We start from the raw sequence: 21,641 nt of genomic DNA, 5'->3' as shown, positions 1-21,641 counted from the left end.
AAAATACTAGTAACTATAAACTCAAATTTAATTTTGTGCATCTTTTATTGTTAAGCACATACGAATGGGTCGGATGCAAGGCTTTGAACATTTTTTTTCATTTTTATTTTTAGATTCAAGATTATCAAGCAAACAGTTTAAAATTTAATTGATTTTATCATGTTAAATTACTAATACAAATTTAGTTACCTTTGCGTTATAGTTTAATTTTGTACAGAAAAAAACCTTTTGTCCTTTTGTGGTGTGTCGCTGTCCATTTGATTGTAATTTTTGCCAGTTTGTAGTAAGTTGTTTAAGAGGATCATTTCTTGCACATAACTTTTAAGGTTTTTTTTGTAAAACAACAATTTCAACTATCTCCATGCACACTGACAACAATAAAAAAACGAAAATACATGTATGATTTTTATTTGACAGCCACATGATGTAAAATGACGTTTCAAGCTGTTGTTATAATATTACAAATTTTATATAAATTGGTGATATTAATTTCAAGAAAATATATGTATAGTAGAATAGATGGATTAAAAATCTCAACAATTTGAAAAAAAAAATTTGATTAAAAAAGAAACCAGGTATTATATACCAGTATCTATCAAATAATATGTAATATTATGACAAATTATGAAATAACCATACATTTGGCATCTGATGTTCCAAAAGTCCATATATATATATATATATATAGCACTAAAAATGGCTAACGACACGAACAATAGAAATTGTCAAATTTTCGGGACAACCAGTCCCTTCTTCAGGACCAAAAAATAAATTACATGAGTACAAAACAAAAAAACCAAAATCTAAAGCTACTACTAAAGTATTTAAGAAACTATAAAAAAAAAAAGAACAGCTACATTATAAACATATGTTCACATTCTAAAAGAAGGTGTTGCTACTGTCGCCGATCGCTCTAAAGTAATCAATCGACTGCCAACTTCACGCCTGATTAAGTTAATTAGCTAATTAAAATTGGCGTCCGGGTTAACTAATGAAAATTTGAACCCTCGTTGTTAACTCGTATGGCACTTATGATATAGACTCGAATTTTGATTAAAAAGAGAGATAAAATTAAATGAAAATAGATAAATAAAATTAAGAAAAAATGATTTACGAATAAAAGGTAGTAAAGAAACTAATAAATGAATGGAAGAGGCGCAGTTGACAGATTTATATATATATATATATATATATATATATATATATATATATATATATATATATATATATGTGTGTGTGTGTGTGTGTGTGTGTGTGTGTGTGTGTGTGTGTGTGTGTGTGTCCAGAAGTTAGAATTTATAAAATACTCGAAGAATTAAAATGATATCTAAGCTCTCAAGCCTTGGGATTCTTTGCACATTTGTATAGAACACGTTTGAGAAGTAAATCCTTAAAACGTGGTCGAATGAAAATGTGATACCGCTGTATCACAAAACATTTGATAGGTCGATAATTTTAAGAATACAGTCATTGTGGCGTTATTATTTGCGCCTTCAAGAAACTAATTAACATCATTTTTTATGGTAATTGTCATATATTAGTTCGTCCTCTATTATTATTTTTAGAGTCTCTAAATTATACGAATCTCCAGCAAATGATTCAACTAAACATCCATTTACGATGGTGATTACTCATTCAACAAAAGAACTTGCTTGGTTCTTATTTAAAGAATGTCTGGCTATGAAGTAAAAAGGTGCATTGTGATAATTTTGCATGTGCTGGAAATAAAAAGAACAATAAAACATTCCACAATCCAGTTACAATTTAATTATCTTGATCTCAAAATAAATTATAATTGTTCATACTTAGTAGAGATAATAATTTGCCTCGACGAACCGATAAAACACTCAACAATTTCGAATGGATGTCTTTGATTCAGAGAAATAAGACATTTAATGCTATTTTAAAATTCATATAGAATGAAATAAAACAATCATGATCAGTCAGAAAGTTCTAGTTAGTGAATCGTCTCTTGTGTAAATATTTTCCAAAATTTTATGATTTATTATACGCTCTTGTAGATCAATTTATCAAATCCCATGAAATTGCATATGAAAAGAAACAAAACTGTAAAAGAACAAATTGGCAAAATTGCCACAACCTGAATTAAGCGTAATCTAAAATGACCCCCCCCCCCAAAAAAAAAAAAAAAAAAAAAAAAAAAAACCCACAAAAAACAAAAACAAAACACTACAAATTTAATATGCTGCATTTCGTTGAATGGCCTAATTAAAAACAGAAGTAATGATAATACGCTTGCCTTTTTACAATTTATATGCTCTCGTACTTTTCACACTTCTTTGTTACTCGGAACTGTCCGGAATAAAAAAAAAAGACTGCGTTATTTCTTTAATGACCGAAAGTCCAGTACAGCTGAATCACGTGCAGGAATCTCCACGGTCGAACTCAAACTGACTCTTTCACACAACGCGCATCTTTCACTCAACATTCAATTAACAAAATTAAGGAGTAATAACACTATCATAGCGGTGACCTCTTGGTGTAAGGAATGACTTTTATCTTCAGAAATGCTTCAGAACGTTTTCACTTATTAAATTGAAAATAAATTAAAACCCTGTTTTATTACTCCTAATATTAAATTGTATGTGTTGTTTTCACTGTTGAAATATGGAAAACAAAGTATTCATTTAAAATAACTTAATGATTCTTGATAACCTTTCTCTATACATTAAATGGTAAAAATTATCTACTAAACTACTCTAAAGTGGGGCTTAAAGACGTGAAAATAAAAATTAGACGCCTTTCATGTCACTATCATGCAAACGCACCGTAAAGAGAGAAATATATATTACATATTACTAAATAAATCCAAGTTATAGATCTACATTTTTCCTATTGTTAAAATACCATACTACGCAAATGATAGTCCATTTGATTTCTTAACATTGTTCACGGAAATAAAACTCTGCATTTACATGTTAAAAATTATTGTGCATTTTTAATCATTTCTATAACATGGATGCAATATGAATTGCTATTGAAATCAAAGTACTGAAGAACTGGCGGGAGTTGATTTTGTCGATGTTTATTCATTTTAAAATCAATGATATGTTATTTTGCATGACAAGTACATGTATACGTAGTTTCTAATTTGAATTACGCATATTTTTATAATATGAATTTTTGAACCTTTTCGACTACAATGTCGAGAAACCTCCATATGAATCATGTTAAATAATATTTAAAGATAAAATTTATTCAATCAAACTATGTATCAGTGGTAGAAATATTTCTCGAAAATTGTATGGATCCAAGCAATATTGAACTCTAGTCTCATTCAGCCAATTGCAAACGCTCGGCTGACACCGTAAATCTCCGACAAGGGTTTACGGAGACAGCCGAGCGTCGAGTTGAACGAGACTATATTGAACTCTGGCGTAGGAATACATACGACTACAAAAAATATTTAAATTGTTCGTCCCATTCAAAATTTGACTATTTCTAAGGTATTTGTAAATAAGTTTCCTTGAAAAACAATGCTTTAGCATACTTACATCGAATTCGTCAATTATTTTCAAGAACTAAGTCTTGTCAGGAGCAATGATTTGTGCTGAGGTCCAAACACTGTTTCACTTTCGGTTTGTCCGCGTGACTGCATAGGAGAGTTGATTTAAAATCAACTCCCAAAAATACAAATTTTGTAAAGCAATGCGGAAAAAAAGAACACGATATATGATTATTAGAAAAATAGCAGTATGTAAAATCTAAATTTTCGAGAGAAAAAAATCAGCATTATATTATATCCAAGGTTGATCCAAAAGTAATGTCACACTATGCACCGCGTTTCACACTGGCGCTGTTTTATATAAAATGATAGAGCAAAATTTTCCGTATCAAGATTCGAATTTGAAGTAAAATTTTGATTTATATAAATTCCGTTGAACACTTAATAAGATATAGATATCTATAGCATGGTATTTACGTGACATTGCCGCCTCATGAATTTACTGCTTTTTTAAGGTTTGTATTTATATATAAATTACATACTTCAAAGATATTTCAGGGACTTTTTCTAAATGTTTTTTAAAAAATAGGGAACGTTACCGTCCATTTAGGATATCTACGCAATGCATTTTGTCTCTAGACCAAGGAATAAAAGAATAAAAAGACTGGACATGCGAATAGTGATGCGAGGCAATTTTTTCTTCGACGGATAGAAATCACTAGACAATGTACTGAAATTGATATATCAACCTAAAATTGAGAGCGAGTTAACAGAGGACCCTTAACTTGGTTCCAATATCTAATAAAATCATATGTCATGTTAATAAATAAATTACATAGCCATAAGATATACGTTCTGAATGAATGTTAAAACTAGGTTCTTACGTCATTAGATATATCATAAAGCTACGTTCATGACTTCTTGAGAAGACCTCGACAAACTGATCGCACATTAAATAATATCCAATATACTACCCCATCGATTACAAAAAGAGTAATGTGTTACATGTACTTTATGAAATAAAAATGATAAAAAATATAAAATAGAGCATCGTGGCTAATTTGTATAGAGTACTAAATTACGAAATTCTACCAGAATGCCAAAAATCTTAAATTGACGTTGCTAGCGTGCGGTGACTATCCTTATTTAACGCTCTACAAAACATATTATCTTCAGATATAATTATCACAACTCATTAAAATTTTCAGTTCTGAATAGAATTAGGTAGATTTCTCAAAGCACAAGTTTTTGTCACTTTACGCGGATTTTTCACGATTTTATCGCATCTGTGACATTACTTTTGGATTAACCCTCCTATATTGACAACGCATACTGATTTTCAAAGAAAATATTGAAACTATAAAAGCTAATAGGAAAAAGTAATAGATTGCACACTATATTAAAAGAGTGTATACCAATTATTTGATATATCATTTCATTAAATATCTTTGTCGTCAATTAATGTATATTTCAATTTAAAACAAATCTTAAGTTAAATTTTGGCAAGCCTTTAAAAGTTTTTCTATTGTCATGTGTGGAACTCTTTCCTCTATATTAAACGCTATTTAAGGAAGAACAGTTTATTTCTGTGACATTCTTAAGACGCACGTTGTATTTAGTTACACTATGACAGGTGAAAAAGATTATCTTTACTTATGAAGAATGCAATTTAAAATCATTACCTTGACGTAATTATTAACTTCGTCGTGACATTTTCAGTCGTATCCAAATTTAGAATAACTCTATCTGGAATATTTCTTTTCAACTGAAATACTCTTGCGTTGTTTATTTTGATGGTTCTTTAACATAGGCGAACTATAAACACGCATTATATTACAAAGATACTAAGAATTCTGGAAAAAATAAAACTTTAAAAGTTATAGATGGCATACATGTAGATCTGCTTGATTAAACTCTGCGCATATAAAAAAAACAGTACAGTTCAAATTCATCCAAATCACACAAAGCTGTCTGCACTTTCAAATCCAGTTACTGCATGGCATCACTATCCTTTAATATTTGATATATTACATTCATTGTAATCAATTATAAACAGATGCTTTTCTTTTAAATCATTTAAAAAAATATTTGAATATATGCATCTGATCTTTAAAAAAAAAATCTACATATACATTTAATTTTTAAGATGAAGTGCATTACAGATTAAAGTACTTTTGATTTCAGGCTTCTTAATCATTCTGGGGTTTAGCGTCTCTGTACCAAACAGTTACTATCAAAAGATGTAAATTAGGTGTGTTTATTAATTTACCACGAACATACGAAAAGAAACGCGGTGCATTTTTCGCTCATCATTTTTAAGTTATCCGTTACAATTTTGACAGGCGGGGGAAAAGATGAGTTTTGTCGAAAATGTTATCCAACAACTGTTGTCATAAATTTACATTTACTTATCCTCGATTACTATAAATTCAAAATATTAGATAAAGCAAGCCAGATACTGCAATGAAGGTCCTTGCACAAGCATTGGTCTTGGTCTCTCTGGTTTTTCTGGTGGAATCGAGAAAGGTAAATATCAATCTCTTATTATGTTATTGTCTAAAATTACTACGATTAAAATTTATGTCAATATATTATATATAAATGCTTTAACATCTAAGTTGTAAATGCAAGAAATTGTAATTGATTTTTAATTTGATTTTAGATCCACTTTCAGTCAGCAAGTCTAGATGGGAAAATAAGAGGTACTGATTTTTGACGTCTTATTATTAAATCTGAATGGCTGTTCTTTCGTGTAATTAAATCAAAAATATTTTTGTTTCACTTTTTAAAAATTTTGTTTCAGAGAAAAGACAAGCGCAATCAAATGCTAACGATACAGCGACCGAAGCAATTCTAAAAAATGAAGAGCAGACAGTATCTGAACCGACTCCAAGCGAAACAGTAGTTAAATCCCCTACTGAAATAACTGCCAATTCATTATCAGAGCCTGCACCAAGCCAGGCAGAACCAAGCACCGAAGCTCCTACAGACGCGACCACAGAATCTGCTGTGAATATACTGGCCGATCCTCCTGGTGAACAAAATGCCAATCCTGATGCTGCAGCTGCAGAGGCTGTAGACCCCGAAACCACAGCAAATGTTGCAGTTGCAACTGAAGTTACTACCACTGAGGCAACAGGAACTGCCACAGAGGCTGCTGCTGAAGTGACCACCACTGAGGCAACAGGAACCGCACCAGAGGCTGCTGCTGATGGGACCACCACTCAAGCAACAGGAACTGCCACAGATGTTGCTACTGAAGGGGCTGTGGCTGAAGCAACAGGAACTGCACCAGATACGGGAGCTGCCACTGATGCCGTATCAGAGGGTACAACTGGAGGAACAACAACAGGGGTAGCTGTAGAGGCCACTACCTCCACTGCAGCACCCGAAGTTGTAACACCAAAGGCTGTGTTAAAGAAGAAACAAAGGATGACAAAGAAACAAAGAGCTGCTATTAGGGCGGCAAAAAAACGCGCAAGGTTGGCTAAGGCGAAAAGGAACAAGGCGGCTAAGAACGTAAAGGTCGAAAGTAGAAAACTAAAAAAGGCACACAGAAAAGCAAAGGCTAATGCTAAAAAACAAAAAAGGTTAGAGAGAAAACGTGAAAAGAGACTCTCAAATAAAAGAGGAGCTAAAAAGCGAAAGAGATCAGTCAAGAAATACAAGAAGTCTAGAGTATGATTGGAAGTGTGACTGAAAAAATCAAATCAATCAGTTATTCCAATTGTGATTTTGTGAATATTGTTGTAGTTTAGTGTATGTATATAGTTGTTTTATTTTTATTAAAATCTAAATTATTCCTCAATTTTTTTTTCTTTCAATAACAAGAATGATAGCTGACACTAACACATTCTATTGTTAACAAGCAAGGTAGTTCTTTAGATGTACACGATTTGAAGACATTATCAAAAATGTTTTATATAGGTTTATCATAAAACTATGGGCGCAAATGATAAGTTTTGATAAGTAAAAAAATGTTTTGTTTTATAAAACATAGTGTCTTAATAAAGCAATATTCAGCAAAATATTTTTGAAAGAAATTTGTGCTTTTGATATTAAAGCAATATGAGCTGTATTTTTTAGAATTTTATTTTGCTGCTAAAACCTGCTAGTATGATAAGTCTGCATATAACTTAAACTTTTATTATAAATAAGATTTGAAAACATCATTAATTTTTGTCAAAGGAAATATTTCTCTTCCAAGGAATATATAGCAAATCAATTTTTGTACAAGACGACAATAATTCAACTTTGCTCAAAATTAGCCTTCTTAACGGCTTTTTCCACAAAAATATGGCTAACAAATATTTAAAAATTTAAAAACCATGATATTTTTGTCATTTCAGTAGAAAAGAATATTTTTGTAAAAAAAAATTCAACATGAAAAATACAGCTCATATTGCTTTAAAGCAAACGTTTTACAATGGGTAACTCACCGCATAAATCTAGTGACAAAGTTTGTAAACAGTTTGCCACAAAGACTGCACGCCTCGTTCATTATTTACAACGTTTGGTATGTCTAACGTTTGTTTAGATTTCATGTGTACATTCAAATAACATCTGCCTGTGAAAGTCAAAAAACGTGAGATGACAAACATGATCAATCATTTAAACCGCTACATGCTATAGTGTATAAAAAGGAATAATACCAATGATCTTTGGATAAGTACTGACCATGCACCCCCTATTTGTATTGACTCTGCTACTATGTATCAAGCATGGTTATTTTGAGTCCACACAGGTAAATATACTATTAGTATATTACGAAACATTTTTAAAAAGTTTTATCTAATCTCAGCATTTTGGCTAAAGAAATAAGATAGTAATGTATTTTATCGTTATTAGTTCAAAAGTGCAGAGTTCTGATTTTGTAAACATTGTCTGATTAAATTTTATTTTACATATAGGTGCCAAGCTTGCGTTTAAAGCGAGAAACGACCAGTTCTGTACTTCCATCTTGGTTGGAAAATATTGTGCGCGATAGTGGAAAACGTTCTAAAGATCAAGTATTGATGTTCATCAAAAATATTGGCATTCAATTCATTAGAAAAAAGAAGGATGGTGATAATTCTAAAACCGAAGTTCCTTCCATAAGAAACGACTCAAACACTACAAAGGAATCTGTTAATAATTTTCTGACTCAATTTAACAGTTTACATTCAACACAAAACACTGACATCGAATCCGATACTAAAGCTTTGAACACCGGGAACAACGAGATAACATTAGTTGCAAACAAGACGAAGAAAACAGCAAAAAATCAGAAATTAATTGTGCAAAATCAAAATGATTTTCTAACAGCGCAAGGAGAAAATATAAGTAAATCGGCAACAAAAGGCAAACAACTCATTGATTCAAACGCATATGACGGTAAAATCAGCAAGCCTATGGTTGTGCCCAGTACACCTAAAACTAAGGACAGCGGTGTGGGCAAAGCCAACGCAAAAGCAATTAATAAAGAAAAGACAATGGAGACATTGCAAACTTCAACAAGTGTCATCGTGGAAGAAATACAAGACTTACAAACAGGAATTGTGACTACACCAAAAATCTTCATAAGTACTCCTGACAGGCTGCCGCAAAAGAACTTTGGAAGGAAAATCAAAAGTATTTTTACTCGTTAGTCTCATTAATCTTGTTCCATCATTCTGCTTATTCTTGAATGAAATCATGTGTATAAATGTGCTCTTTTATGCACTACAAATTGTCAGCCACATTTATCATTTGACCATTCTGTATTTTTCTCAAATTTGATGGTTTTTGGGTGGTATGTGACACCTTTATATTGTGACGTACTTCCTATCGAAATAAACAATGAAATCTAGCATATTTTCATAAATGTTTTCATTCCAGTAATTGTTAAATTGTAGCGCAATGATTTAGAGCGTTAAATATATATGAGTCTGTAAGTCATAAGGGGCTGCCGTCATAAGCTCGAATCCCGCTGGGGCTTTTATTAGTTTTTACATTTTAAAACATAATTAAATCTTAAAATCTAAACCAGTGAAAGTATTCTGATAATCTACTTTTATCCACATTATTATCGACAGGTGTTCCATACCACCTTTAATGTACTTCAAACACATACGTTGTAAACTTATGTAACATTGCTGTATTTATTTTGGTCGAACAAACGATACAATATTATAACAAAAACTTTTTTATTGATATTTGTTCATTTGCTAGCAACAATAAGTGTTAAAACTTATGGGTTAATCTAAAACTTATATTTTAGTCCATTTTTTGGGTTGAATTATAAATATAGGCGATAAAGCATCCAAGTCATTGTAGTAAAGTATTCATAAAATGTAAGGTAAATAGAAAAATAAGCATATGGGATTAAAAATTATTTTTTATACATTCATGTTAATCAATATCAAGAGAAGTGTTTCAAGAAAAAAAAACCAAACAAATAACGCAATAACCAATTGGTATTCTAAATTTATCGACTGTGTCAATATTTAAACAAGAAGAAACGGCAATATGATATTTTTTGGTCTAACCCTTTATATCGTTTATGATGACATGCATTCTGTGATTTTGTAATTGTTTAATATATCATTGGATCACAGATAACATATAACTGTTTGGTTATTTCAAGCTCCGAACTTCAGTCGCCATCATTCCACTGTTTTTGATCACTCGGTAACTACGGAAAACATTGGACGTACTTGCATGGATGATCCAAAAGCTTTCAAAGCAATGACTTGTAATTCCCTTTCCCTCTTCTGTTTTAATTGCCGTTTGTATTCCACTGAAAATAAGAAGTGAGAGATATGGCGTGTCAGTCACAGTATTCTGATCACAGAACAACTGGCTCTAGTGAATGACCTAATGATGAATTTAAGAACCGTAGATTATTAAGCATTCGGTGGTAATGCACTTTACAATGTGTAACGATCTGTCCACCTATCAACATTTACATTGTTGTTTTTGTTTTTGCGGATCTTGTTAATCCTTTATGCTTTTACCGTTGGAGTTTATGCAATTTATTTAGAGTCATATATTGATCTATCTTAACAACCCTTCGCGAAATATGCCCATGTATTTTGATAGCATGATTACACTGGCGTTTGCTGTTTATGAAATTAAGTATTAAAAAACAAAAACCAAAAAAACAAAACACAAACCAAACCCAACCCCCCCCCCCCAAAAAAAAAACAAACAAACAGAAACAACAAAACGATAAAAGATATGTAAAACCCCAAATTCAGGGTCGTGTAAACGGCAATCGTTGATATGCTACTCAAACGCATGCATGCAAAACCGTATAATGAATGGTAAGTATAAGCAATAACAGATATACCGATATTATGACGAATGATGATATATGCATGTGCGTCGTTTTTCAGCGGTTTATTTTCTGAGTGCATTTTTTATGAAGCTTTTGACTACTTTTCATAGAAGGAAAAATATGTATGCCAATGTTTTTCAGTTAAGAGCATTTTTATATGCATGTACTATGGAAATGTTTTTCGTGCAATATAATCGATTTGTAAATAAAAAAGGAAAATACACCATACATATTTTAAATTTTAAAAGTGTGGCATTATTAGAAAAGAATCAGAAAATAACTATTAACAAATTTTAAAAGTATTGCCCAGGTTTTTTATTATCTAAATTTTACTTTTGATATGCTTTTATTAATTTTAATTATGTCACGCAGATACATGTAAAGAAGTATAGTCCAATCCAAGAGGACAAATCCTTCTCGTAAGAACGGAAGAGAAAAATACATTGCAATAACTTCGATGTATGTATTTTGCTATTGTGGCGATATTCAATCCCTTGCAAAATACATATCTTTCTGATGATTATCTATTCCACTATCAGAATGGCGTTAGAAAAATTCTAACAATTTGTACGGCTTATCCTTATCGAAATTGTATCATACTAGTTACTTTCCTATCGGTAAGTTGATTATCAAATAGACGCTTTCAACGAGACTCAGTTTATGTATAACGATAGAAGCCCCCCCCCCCCCCCCCCATTAAGCATTTAAAAAATGCATGTAGCACACGTGAATGTAGATTTCTAGTGAGACTAGTTTTAATTTTTATATCTTTATACATAGCTTTTGTTCTTAAAGAATGATAACGTCTAAAAATAGTCACGACTATTTAACTGCCTAACATCGACAATGGAACATCGACTATGGAACATCTTTATATCACTTTCTCAGCATAGGTTCATATGCGATTTCATCCATGAGTTTTACTTGTACCGTGGTCTTTCGTTAGTTAGCAGGTAATCGTTATCCGGTTAAAAAGTTAAATATCTGATATTGACAGCGTTTTTCAATTATTTAGTAAACAAAGATTTATCCATTAGCATGTGTTGCAAAATTAAAACCATGCAATTAAGATAATTGCTAAAAAAAATTGAAAAATGTAAAACATGGTTTCTATATTCTATGAGACGCTCGCAACTGTATTGACGTTATGTTTTAATATTTTATTTTTCAAAAAAAGTCATACAATTTAAAAGTTATTGCCTAAAGCTTTTTCAAAAATTAAAAACATCTGAACGTTAACAATACGTCCACTCATCCTTTGATAATCACTTCGTACAGTCATATTAAATGAACCCCAAAATAGGCCATGGTATTCACATGACACCTGGCATTTATCCAAAGGTAAACTACAATGCTAATATTAATGTTCTTATGACATTCATTAGATAGATCAAAGAGTACACTGTACTCACCTGAGAGCGTGACGAGTTTGATGCCCCAGGCCAGACTCCAGAACCACCCCACAAACAGGAAGGTGACGGTGAACAGCTGGGACACGCCCACCCACACGTTGACGCAAAGCGTCACAGTCTTTTGGTCTTCTTTTGCTTGTATCCTTGTCTCGCCACAAAAGAGGATGGAAAATCCACTCAATACCGTCCCTAATGATAACAAAAATAATCTGACATTTAGAAAACTTTTTATTTTCGACTTTGAACATATTTTTAAAAGATTTTTCTTGAAACATTTTCCTAGGTAACTTGGTATTTTTCAACCCGTTTTAACGGCGGGTTTAACGGGCAGAACGTGTTCAAAATATACTGAAGTTTGAGTTTTAAAAATCTATTATTGTTTTAATCGATGTGCTGGAATGAAAGCTAATTTGAAATCAAAATCTGTCATTAAAAGATCATCTGCTTAAAAAGTTCTCAATGTTTAATGTACTTAATTCAAAATCTAGACGTTTCTGTTAATTTGAATGACACTGTGTGTTTGTTCGCCAGGCTGAAATATATATGCCCCGGTTAATCCAACTTTTCAATTATGTATTTTTAAATCAGTAGTTATGGCTACTTTTATTTTGTGTTATAAACATGATCATATATTCTTCGGAATATTTGCCATATGCAAGTACATTTGTATTGAATAATCCCATTAAACATGTTCACTTAGCTTTTAAATTCATTATACCAGTACCAATTAGCCAAATTAAACATGGAGTCACAAAAACTCTTAATCTCTTAATTAAGTTGAAAAAAAGCTTTTCTTGTTTTGTGTTAATTTATCAAGAAGGAAGATATTCGAAGAAATTTGTTTATCCTATGGACTCAACGCAAACTTAAGTTTGTAAAAAATCGGGAATACCTCAAGAAATACAACACTAAAAATAAATCATTATCATTTCCAAAACCTCTCAAATGCATTGCTACACGTATTAAAATATTGAATAACTATAAAAATTCGAAAAACGGTCGTAAGAAAGTAAATTTTGTAAACAAAACCTTTTTACGACTAGCAAAGCCTACGAAAAATAAGATGTGGTTAAAGGCAATGATTTTTGCCTATAAAATAATTAACCACATGTTTATACAACAATAGACAAACGCAATGGAAGTAATTGACCTCTAAGCACCAAATTAATCCTAAGGCGAGGCAATAATTTTCTTTATAATTAATCTCACTTTTGGATGAAAATACCAATAAAATTCCTGTATTCTATCAGTTCTTCGAATTTTTTTTCATAAGTCTAGTACATCTAATAGACCCTTCTCTAATACGTCTTTTCACAAAATCACTACAGATTAGCCAGGCCATTCCTGAATACCGGAAGAGGTATCAAGGCGGTTCGCAGTTTGAATGTAACGAAGAAAAATAGATTCCATCAAACGTCTATGTCGAGTAGCAGTTAAATCAATTAGCCATCAAATTATTCAATCACCGCCGTGTAAAAGGACCCGATAAGCAAGAAGGGATGAAAATGGACATTGATTTGCAATTTTAAAGGTTGATTGTACGACAGCCGCTCTATCGCCGAAGTAGCAAGTAAGGTAATTACATTTCAACTCGAACACTCTCCAAAAGGATTTTCTGGAATTGGTAGATAAGGAGTTAGTAACGTCATACGCGCAAAATTCTATAGAAAACATTTAAATGTCAGATAGTTCTACGCTGTTTAAGTACTGTTATCACCCCAAAAACATTTGTCTTGTTCTTAGGTGAAATGTTCACGTAATATTGGATTTTAGAGAAAAATACATGTAACCTTACAAAATTGCCTGTTTTAAATTATTTCTATGACTTCGCTTCTCATATATTGATAAATAAGTTAAACAAATAGATATGCACTTCACCTGCATACAATACACATACAAATGGTAACATTTAGCGATTCTAAGTTACCAAATCTCTGTGTTTTACAAATATTAAAAGTGTTAAATCGTGGATTTTAAGCACTTTACATACAATTTCCAGACATTCACAAAAGGTTTTTTGTCTTTTGCTCTTATATTTCCAAACTATTTAATGGATCATTTTAAAGTTACAACGAACTCTGTAGCAGCATTTACCTTTAAATGCATACAACATCTAAAAGTTTGTAGTGTATTAGGGGATAAAAATTTATCGATATTAAGTAATAAGTGTTTTTCTTAAGAATTGTTTTTCGACGGAAACATAATTAATGTACTCAATTTTTTTTAGATTTAAAAATAACTTTGAGCCCCCCTCCCCATCAAAAAAAAAAAAATTAATAAAAAGAAGAAAAAACGGCGGAATAGAATTAATGGTCAAAACACAGTATTAGCACTTATTAAATAGAACTATACGTAGAATAACATTAATCGATCTTCAGGACTATTGCAACCTATTTCCCGAAAATGTTCCAATGGCATTTTCTGTCCTACTTTTCCAAACCATAATGGTAATCCCGTTAGTGTCTCAAATTATCATTGCAGACAAAACAAGAGATTTAAAAAGCTTATTGTACCCAATAGCGCAGTATATTGGATAATTTACAACAGAAATTTAATCACTGGTGCAGAAGAATACATTTAACGTGTCCGGTGTGTCAAATCCGTTTTCTTAGATATCCTGTGTTGTCTGCTGTGACAGAACAAGAAATTGCTAGCCATTAGGCAGTGAATAGATCATTTTATTGTGTATATGAAATGTCAATCGGCAAACGGGGATAAAACTATAATTTTCCATCCAGTTCAAAGCGAATTTTAGGGATTTGATAACCTACGTTCATTAATGTTTACCCATTAACAAGTATTTGAGTAATAAAGTTAGGATCAAACTTGGGTTATTTTTCAAATTGCAGAGTAGTTAGCAATATTGCACGATAACGGATTAAATATTGACGTAAACTGAATGAGTCTTTTATTCTGCTTGCTAAAATCAAAAGTTTCTGAAGTCTGAAAAATAGATATTATAATGAGACGTGATTGTTTTCGGATAAATAATCCTTGTAACCATGCACTGCCGAGTACTTTTAAAAGATTATTTTCTCCTCTTTCAATACAATTTAATTTGCATAATTGAAAATTCTGACGTTATTCATTTTTGAAAATAACGATTTAACCACTGCTTTTTATGAATATTAGAATTTATCTTACGTCAGAGAAACAACAAAAGATGAAATACCTGAACCAGGTATGATGATATTCATCAATAAGCAAATCGCTGATAATCCTAATGGAAGATACGGTATGGCAGATTGAATCCATGAGTCGGAATTAGACACCACTGATTTTGTCTTTTCATCTTCGGGATCTTTAGAATGGTTTGCATACTGAACAGCGTGCTCTGTGGCCGAGTTGGAACATTCGCCTTCGTTCGTTGACACTTGATTTAAATCTGATGTAAACGATTCCTTGATATCTGAGATATCTTTTGGTTTTTCGTTCGAGGTGTTTTTTGTTAGAATTGCAGCAGGTTTTGTTATCGTTTCTTCCAGTATTTGTTTCTCTACACTGTTGTCTCCAACATTTGAAGATTGTGCGTCTTTTGGTAATGACCCATTTCCTTGTGAAGAAATTAACTGTTTTTCTTTCACTTTCTCAGATTTAAATCTCTGCCACGTCTTTTTAATTCCAGTGGGTTTTGTTTTATTATCGTGAGACAGAGCTTTTATTTTGTCTGTTTGGTTGGCACTATCTATATTAATATGTCCATTTCCCGTCATTTTACTCTTTGAACTGTCCGGTCTACCACCATTGTCCTTTGGTTTTACAGGTTCCTCTGTTATACTTAGCTTTGAGCCTGTTTGCTCGTTGTCTTGGGTTGATCCTCCAGCTACTCCAGACTGTCTGGATATCTCTTGCTTTTTTACAAGCTTTTTTGACAGTGTCGGCCCTTTTCCTTTGACAAGATCAGATGAACTGCTTCTTCGTTTGTCCAAGAGTTTACCTTTCAAGAGATGACTCGGTCCTCTTCTTTTGCCTTTATCTTTGGAATCAGTACTACGGTTACTTTTTGTAGACAAAGGTCTTGCTTTTGCTAGGGGACGGTTACTAATCTCGGCACTCTTTTTTCCTTTCATTTCGCTACGTAAATCACTTTCATTAACTTTGTCGTCTTCTAATGAATTTGAGTTTTCTTTTCCGGTGATTATATTTTCCGTTTTACTTAATTTAGTTCCATTTTCGTTGTTTTGTGGATTATTATTCAATTCTATACTGAAATGTCGATCCTCTGATTCCGAGTGATTGGAATTCAGGTCAGTTGTCGGTATCATATCCATTGCTTAATGAAAAATTCACAAACTCACGCTTTTTGATATGGATCCTAATTAAAAATTTAAAATTTTCACTACAGGTTTTCGTAAATTATCATCCATCACTCTGTATGTGTTGAGGATAGAATTGAAGGCAGCTTCTTTCCTTTTACTCTCTCAGTGTAGTAAAAGCGCAGGTTTTCAGCTTCATTTCATTTTGTGATACAACTGGTCGATAGATTCAACTAATGAATCTGCTCAACGAAAATGAAAACTTGTGAGTTGGTGTTAGTTGATGTGTACTTTTTTTTGACGTTTTGCAGAGCAACAGAACTGGAGTGTAGAGGTAACTAATAAACCCAAACCACAGTGCATCCTCCTATTTATCGATTTTAAATTAATAGTCCGAAATCGGACATGACGAAATCAATCGTTGTCTTGGTTACATAACAATATGTAATAATTTCAATCCATGTATGATTATTGCAGATAACTGAATAAGTAGGCGATCGACTAATACAACAAAACATTGAATTTGGTTTTATCATCAAGACATTATTTGGTACTCTGAGGTCAATTTCATAACCGTTATTATGTACAATAACAATGCAGATACTCTGTCAATTATTTGATATATCATTTTTTTAATTCCATGAGATTATCATATTAACAAATATCTGTCGATGTTTAATTACGGGGTAGCTTCTATTTGTAACATAACATCGTTACTTAGTTAAAAGTAATTGTCGAAGTATTTTCTTCAAATGAATCAATTAGGTAAACATTCTTTTATTCCTATATGGCATTCATTGAGGAAAAATATTCACAAAGCAAATATAAATGAATTAATTAGAATTCATATTTAAACAAATTAATAGTAAAAGTGCAGCCAAATAAACCTTCGGCAATGTAGTCAAAATCACCATGCATACAACTGGCATGTTTTTATCCGTGATTGAAAATGACAACGAGCACTTTTAGATAAAACCGTTGAGGAATTAAATAAACCAGCACATCCACCTGAATCTGTCTGTGTGCTAAAACATATACGAAGTTATGCGATTCGCGAACATATATTTTTCAATAATTAGAAATTTTAAAAAATATGAAACTGTGAAGTTACAAAGGAAGGTAGATATGAAAAATCTATAATTATTTTATGTTTAGTTGTCAAATTTTACCCAGGGGAATATTATGTTTTCGGAAATTGCCTCCCAAAGGTATATAAAAATCAAATTCCTCGAGTGTGCGCCTAATGTAACGTGATACTGGTAATAGAATTGATTACAAATAATATGCATTCCTACCTTTGTAACCCTCCATTTAGTGGCGTCATATTGCCTTTTATATGATATATCATGATTAAATGTGTCACTCACCAGAATTTTGATCAGGGGATGACGTCATACTGTAGAGTTATCCGTTCGCTTTGTAGAAATCTCTTATATTATACATTTCGATACAATTTCTGAAAAAGGGTACCTTCTCATGTTAGAAAGAGAGAATTTTTCGAAGTTTCTGGCACACAAACTTAGACATTTCAATTTTTTTTTAAAATAGGGCACTGGGATATCAAAACTTTTTTTTCTTTTTCCAAAGGAGGAATAACACTTGGCGTATGTTGTTAAGCAACACATATACTAGGTTGACGTTGTTAACAGTGTTAAAACGTATGTCTTTTTTCCAACGCTCCGTTGTTTCCAAAATATTAGCTAAGTACTTTGATTTTATGGCAAAAAAAAAGCATCCAACAAAATCTGATATTCAATATCCCATATTTATAACGTTTAGCTCTCGCTAATATTGCCATGATATACTTGTATGAAATACATATTTGCTGTATTGATTATCTGAAACCCAAAACTGTTAACATGTTCAATATGAAATAACTGAGTGGCAGTTTCTTTGCAGCTATAATTGTTTGATGATTTGTGTCAGTTTTGAATATTAAACTAATGCCCCAATGACGTGCAGGAATCAGAACACAACTAACGACATTTTGAGTGGTTCAGCAGCGATCCCCCGCAAGTCATAATCATGGCTACAAAAGATATGATAAATTCATGGAATATTTGTAATGGAGCAAGTTGGCTTTGATGTCGTTTAAATGTCTCGAATTTACTAGAAAAGAGTAATAACAACAAAGAAGAGTAACTAACTATGTTTATGACAAAGCCGCTGATTCACAAAATGACGAGGCAGAAATTTAGATAGTTAATATCCCAACAAAAATAAATAAATAGATGTCATGCAGTTTTTTTGGTGCATTTGAACATCTTGTGACTCGTGTTTTGTGCATCAAAATATCTCAATCAGAAAAATGTGCTGGATCCTGGACATTGTGACTTTACTTTCAGTGAACCAATTGATTTAACTTAATACGACATAAATCTGTGTGTCTTTGTTTATTTCCATGTCTATCTTGTGCTGATATAGTCTTTTGGCAATTATATATACTTGGTTTGTGTGGAACTATATAAAAATATTTTGTCAAATTTTGCATTGAAACTTATCCGATAAATTCAGTATTTACAGAAAAACTTTTTTCTAATGTTCATCTTCATTTTTAATATACAACATGATATTTAAACGAATTTAGATTCCTAATAGTTTAAGAAAATGTATTTTTTGCATTATTTTCAAAGAAGCCATCGAAGCAAAAGACTCCATTTTAAATAAAGATGTTCTCATACAATTGTTTTGGAATGCTTTGCACTGTTTCCGAGAAGAAAATATAATGACAAGCTGTTGAATTAATTTATATCATTGAAAGTGGAATTTTTTTTTTCGACAATTAGGTAAACCCCTCCTATAAAGACTGTGCAGTAAATATTCTTCAATAAAACCAATATTTTGAAAATGAAAGAAACGGAGGAAAAGTTTTATATTTTGAACTTAGAATTCCAAATGTATCCTTTGATTTTGAAGTTGAATAGTTCCGCTGTTCCAACAAGATTTTTTGCTAAAGAAACACAAAAAACAAAAACAAAACCCACACAAATTTATCTATATGTTGAAATTGAAATACAATTATGAATCAGATGTCATTTTCAGGTTTTATTTGTATTTCAATTGCATACAAACATAATTAATTTTAATGTTATACCGGTGCGAATTCATGGACTTTTAAATGATATGCCACTTATACGTTTTCTTGAATAAATAAATTAAATAGCGAGGTACAAGAGCACATTAAAAATATACAGGAAAACAATTACTTAGGTATGTATGTCCCACGTTATTGATTTCGTTACTTATTCACGATTTTAAAAAAAAAGATGATAAATAAACATGCCAGTCAATTAGGTACAATTGAAATCGATAAAGGGAATCAAAATCCAAGATTTATTCATTGACACGTCATCTGTTTTTATCCTTAGAAACTCACAGGACGAAAACAAATTTCTTACATAGATTTATAATCGGAAATGTTTACATCTTTTCTCCATTCGAAAAGCACTTGGGACACCGCACACAGTTTTTCAACGTTATCATCCGGGTACTTTACTGTCGCTTGCAATGCAAAATCTCCTAAACTTTTTTTTAATTTTTAGACGTTTATTGATATCTGACAAGCTTAAGTTTTAAACACAGGCACTTGTTTCTGAGAAAAAAAATTACCCTCTAGTATAATATTAACACAAGGTATCTAACTCCGAATGAGGTAAACCACCCCCTCCCGTGTGTTGCAGTCGTTTTCGCTTTTATACGAAATGCAATGCAAAAGTGTTTAGTACCATTTTCTTCTACAATAAATTATCTAAACAACCATCTATAGCATGCTTACTTTTGTTGTATTCTAATGTGAATAATCTGCGTCAAAACATGATAGACTCCAATTGAACTGTAGGCACTGACATGATGGTATCGCAGAGAATAAAAAAAAATAAAATAACGTGATTTAAAAAACATTTTCAGTGTCTAAAATTTGCAAAAAACTAATGATGTTTAAATAAAATAAAATATTGCAAAATAAACGTTCCGTTAATTAAATATGAATTGTAATCAGTCACTGCTAGCTGCTATTTTTAGCTACTGGTGAATTCCAAGGTGTTCGGTATACCTCGGGAATTTTCATTGCGTTGAAAGAAAGAAGAAGATAATCACCGGATAGTGGATTTTGAAAACATTTCAGGCGGTAGAATTTGAAAACACAGTGAATATTGCAATGGAGCATAAAGAAGGATTTTGTTCATGGTATGAATTAAATACAACATTCAACTATGAATTAAATGAATAACTATATAATAGACAGCTTACATATACGTTATAAAGAAAAATACAAAAACAAAGACTTGTTTGGCATCCATGTTTTTCCTTCGAGGTTACAAATAACTCGTTCAGTTTTCCTGTGTAATTTTGGAAACAGACTCCTAGCCAATCAGAATCCGATTTTCTATTCTCTGCGATACTATCATGTCAGTGCCTACGGTTCAATTGGAGTCTATCATGTTTTGACGCAGATTATGCACATTAGAATACAACAAAAGTAAAAAGTCCGTCCCAAGTTATTGCTTCCATCACTTTTTGATGATTTTTAATAAAAATACACATACATGTGAAAGAAATACAATTGAAATCGATGAAAGGGAATATATCCAAGATATCTTCATTGAATAATTATCCCTTTTCACTCATAAAATTTCACAGGAACGAAAACAACTTTCTTACGGAGATTTATAATGGGAAATGTTTACATCTTTTCTCCATTCGGAATACACTCGGAATACATCGTGCAATTTTTTAACGTTTTCATCCGGGCTTATTAATGGCTGATGCAATGCAAAATCTCCGTAGACTTTCAATTTTGGGATGTGTATTGAAACCTGAAGCGGTAGAGGGGGCGTTTCAAAACAGATAATCTGGACATTTTTCATATAAGTGGAGGAACGTAGTTTGAGCACAAGGGTATTTACTAATATTGAAATATCAAGCAAAAAGTGGTGGAAGCAAATACTCGGGACATAGTATAGCTATCGTACGGATGTACATTAATTCAGTTAAGTTTACTAACTTTTTACAATCAATTTATCAATTCGTTAAAAGAAAGATGTAGATATAAACAATCAAATTCTTTCTTTGATGATGCATGCGGGTTAAGAAGATAGCGATCATTGGAAATTTTTTTTTAAAAACCAGCTAACGCGGGTTATGTATTTTTTCTGCAATGTCGCCACCTTCATATCCCGCCTAGATCACCAAGGAAAACGTTTTATTGTTTA

General features: G+C 31.8%; 3 protein-coding genes across 3 annotated transcripts; 2 read left to right on the top strand and 1 right to left on the bottom strand.

The window, feature by feature from the left end:
- Positions 1 to 5,916: 5,916 nt before the first annotated feature.
- On the top strand, positions 5,917 to 7,274 carry LOC128178464 (translation initiation factor IF-2-like). The gene is made up of 3 exons (XM_052845633.1): positions 5,917 to 5,992; positions 6,129 to 6,168; positions 6,270 to 7,274. Exons 1-3 carry the CDS (start codon positions 5,930 to 5,932, stop codon positions 7,148 to 7,150), a joined length of 984 nt encoding a protein of 327 aa, XP_052701593.1. The 5' UTR covers positions 5,917 to 5,929; the 3' UTR covers positions 7,151 to 7,274.
- Positions 7,275 to 8,029: 755 nt separating this feature from the next.
- Positions 8,030 to 9,430, top strand: LOC128175161 (uncharacterized). The gene is made up of 2 exons (XM_052840589.1): positions 8,030 to 8,210; positions 8,377 to 9,430. The coding sequence occupies exons 1-2, from the start codon at positions 8,145 to 8,147 to the stop codon at positions 9,091 to 9,093; spliced, it is 783 nt and encodes a 260-aa protein (XP_052696549.1). The 5' UTR covers positions 8,030 to 8,144; the 3' UTR covers positions 9,094 to 9,430.
- A 272-nt stretch (positions 9,431 to 9,702) lies between these two features.
- LOC128175160 (phosphatidylinositol 3-kinase 1-like) lies at positions 9,703 to 16,926 on the bottom strand. Its single transcript, XM_052840588.1, has 3 exons — positions 15,348 to 16,926; positions 12,176 to 12,364; positions 9,703 to 10,223 (listed from the first exon to the last, which is right to left on the bottom strand). The coding sequence occupies exons 1-3, from the start codon at positions 16,444 to 16,446 to the stop codon at positions 10,108 to 10,110; spliced, it is 1,404 nt and encodes a 467-aa protein (XP_052696548.1). The 5' UTR covers positions 16,447 to 16,926; the 3' UTR covers positions 9,703 to 10,107.
- Between the last annotated feature and the right edge of the window lie 4,715 nt (positions 16,927 to 21,641).

The sequence above is a fragment of the Crassostrea angulata genome, chromosome 3 (genome assembly GCF_025612915.1).
Source record: "Crassostrea angulata isolate pt1a10 chromosome 3, ASM2561291v2, whole genome shotgun sequence".
In the NCBI taxonomy this organism is placed as follows: domain Eukaryota; kingdom Metazoa; phylum Mollusca; class Bivalvia; order Ostreida; family Ostreidae; genus Magallana; species Magallana angulata.
This window is presented reverse-complemented; position numbering and strand designations above follow the sequence as displayed.

Excerpts from the sequence above, each read along its gene's own strand:
- LOC128178464 (XM_052845633.1), top strand. The coding sequence starts at position 5,930 with ATGAAGGTCCTTGCACAAGCATTGGTCTTGGTCTCTCTGGTTTTTCTG. Across the intron at positions 5,993-6,128 it reads TTCTGGTGGAATCGAGAAAG|ATCCACTTTCAGTCAGCAAG; the intron begins GTAAATATCAAT and ends ATTTGATTTTAG. Across the intron at positions 6,169-6,269 it reads TCTAGATGGGAAAATAAGAG|AGAAAAGACAAGCGCAATCA; the intron begins GTACTGATTTTT and ends ATTTTGTTTCAG.
- LOC128175161 (XM_052840589.1), top strand. The coding sequence starts at position 8,145 with ATGCACCCCCTATTTGTATTGACTCTGCTACTATGTATCAAGCATGGT. Across the intron at positions 8,211-8,376 it reads GTTATTTTGAGTCCACACAG|GTGCCAAGCTTGCGTTTAAA; the intron begins GTAAATATACTA and ends TTTTACATATAG.
- LOC128175160 (XM_052840588.1), bottom strand. The coding sequence starts at position 16,446 with ATGGATATGATACCGACAACTGACCTGAATTCCAATCACTCGGAATCA. Across the intron at positions 12,365-15,347 it reads TATCATCATACCTGGTTCAG|GGACGGTATTGAGTGGATTT; the intron begins GTATTTCATCTT and ends TGTTATCATTAG. Across the intron at positions 10,224-12,175 it reads CAAACTCGTCACGCTCTCAG|TGGAATACAAACGGCAATTA; the intron begins GTGAGTACAGTG and ends TCTTATTTTCAG.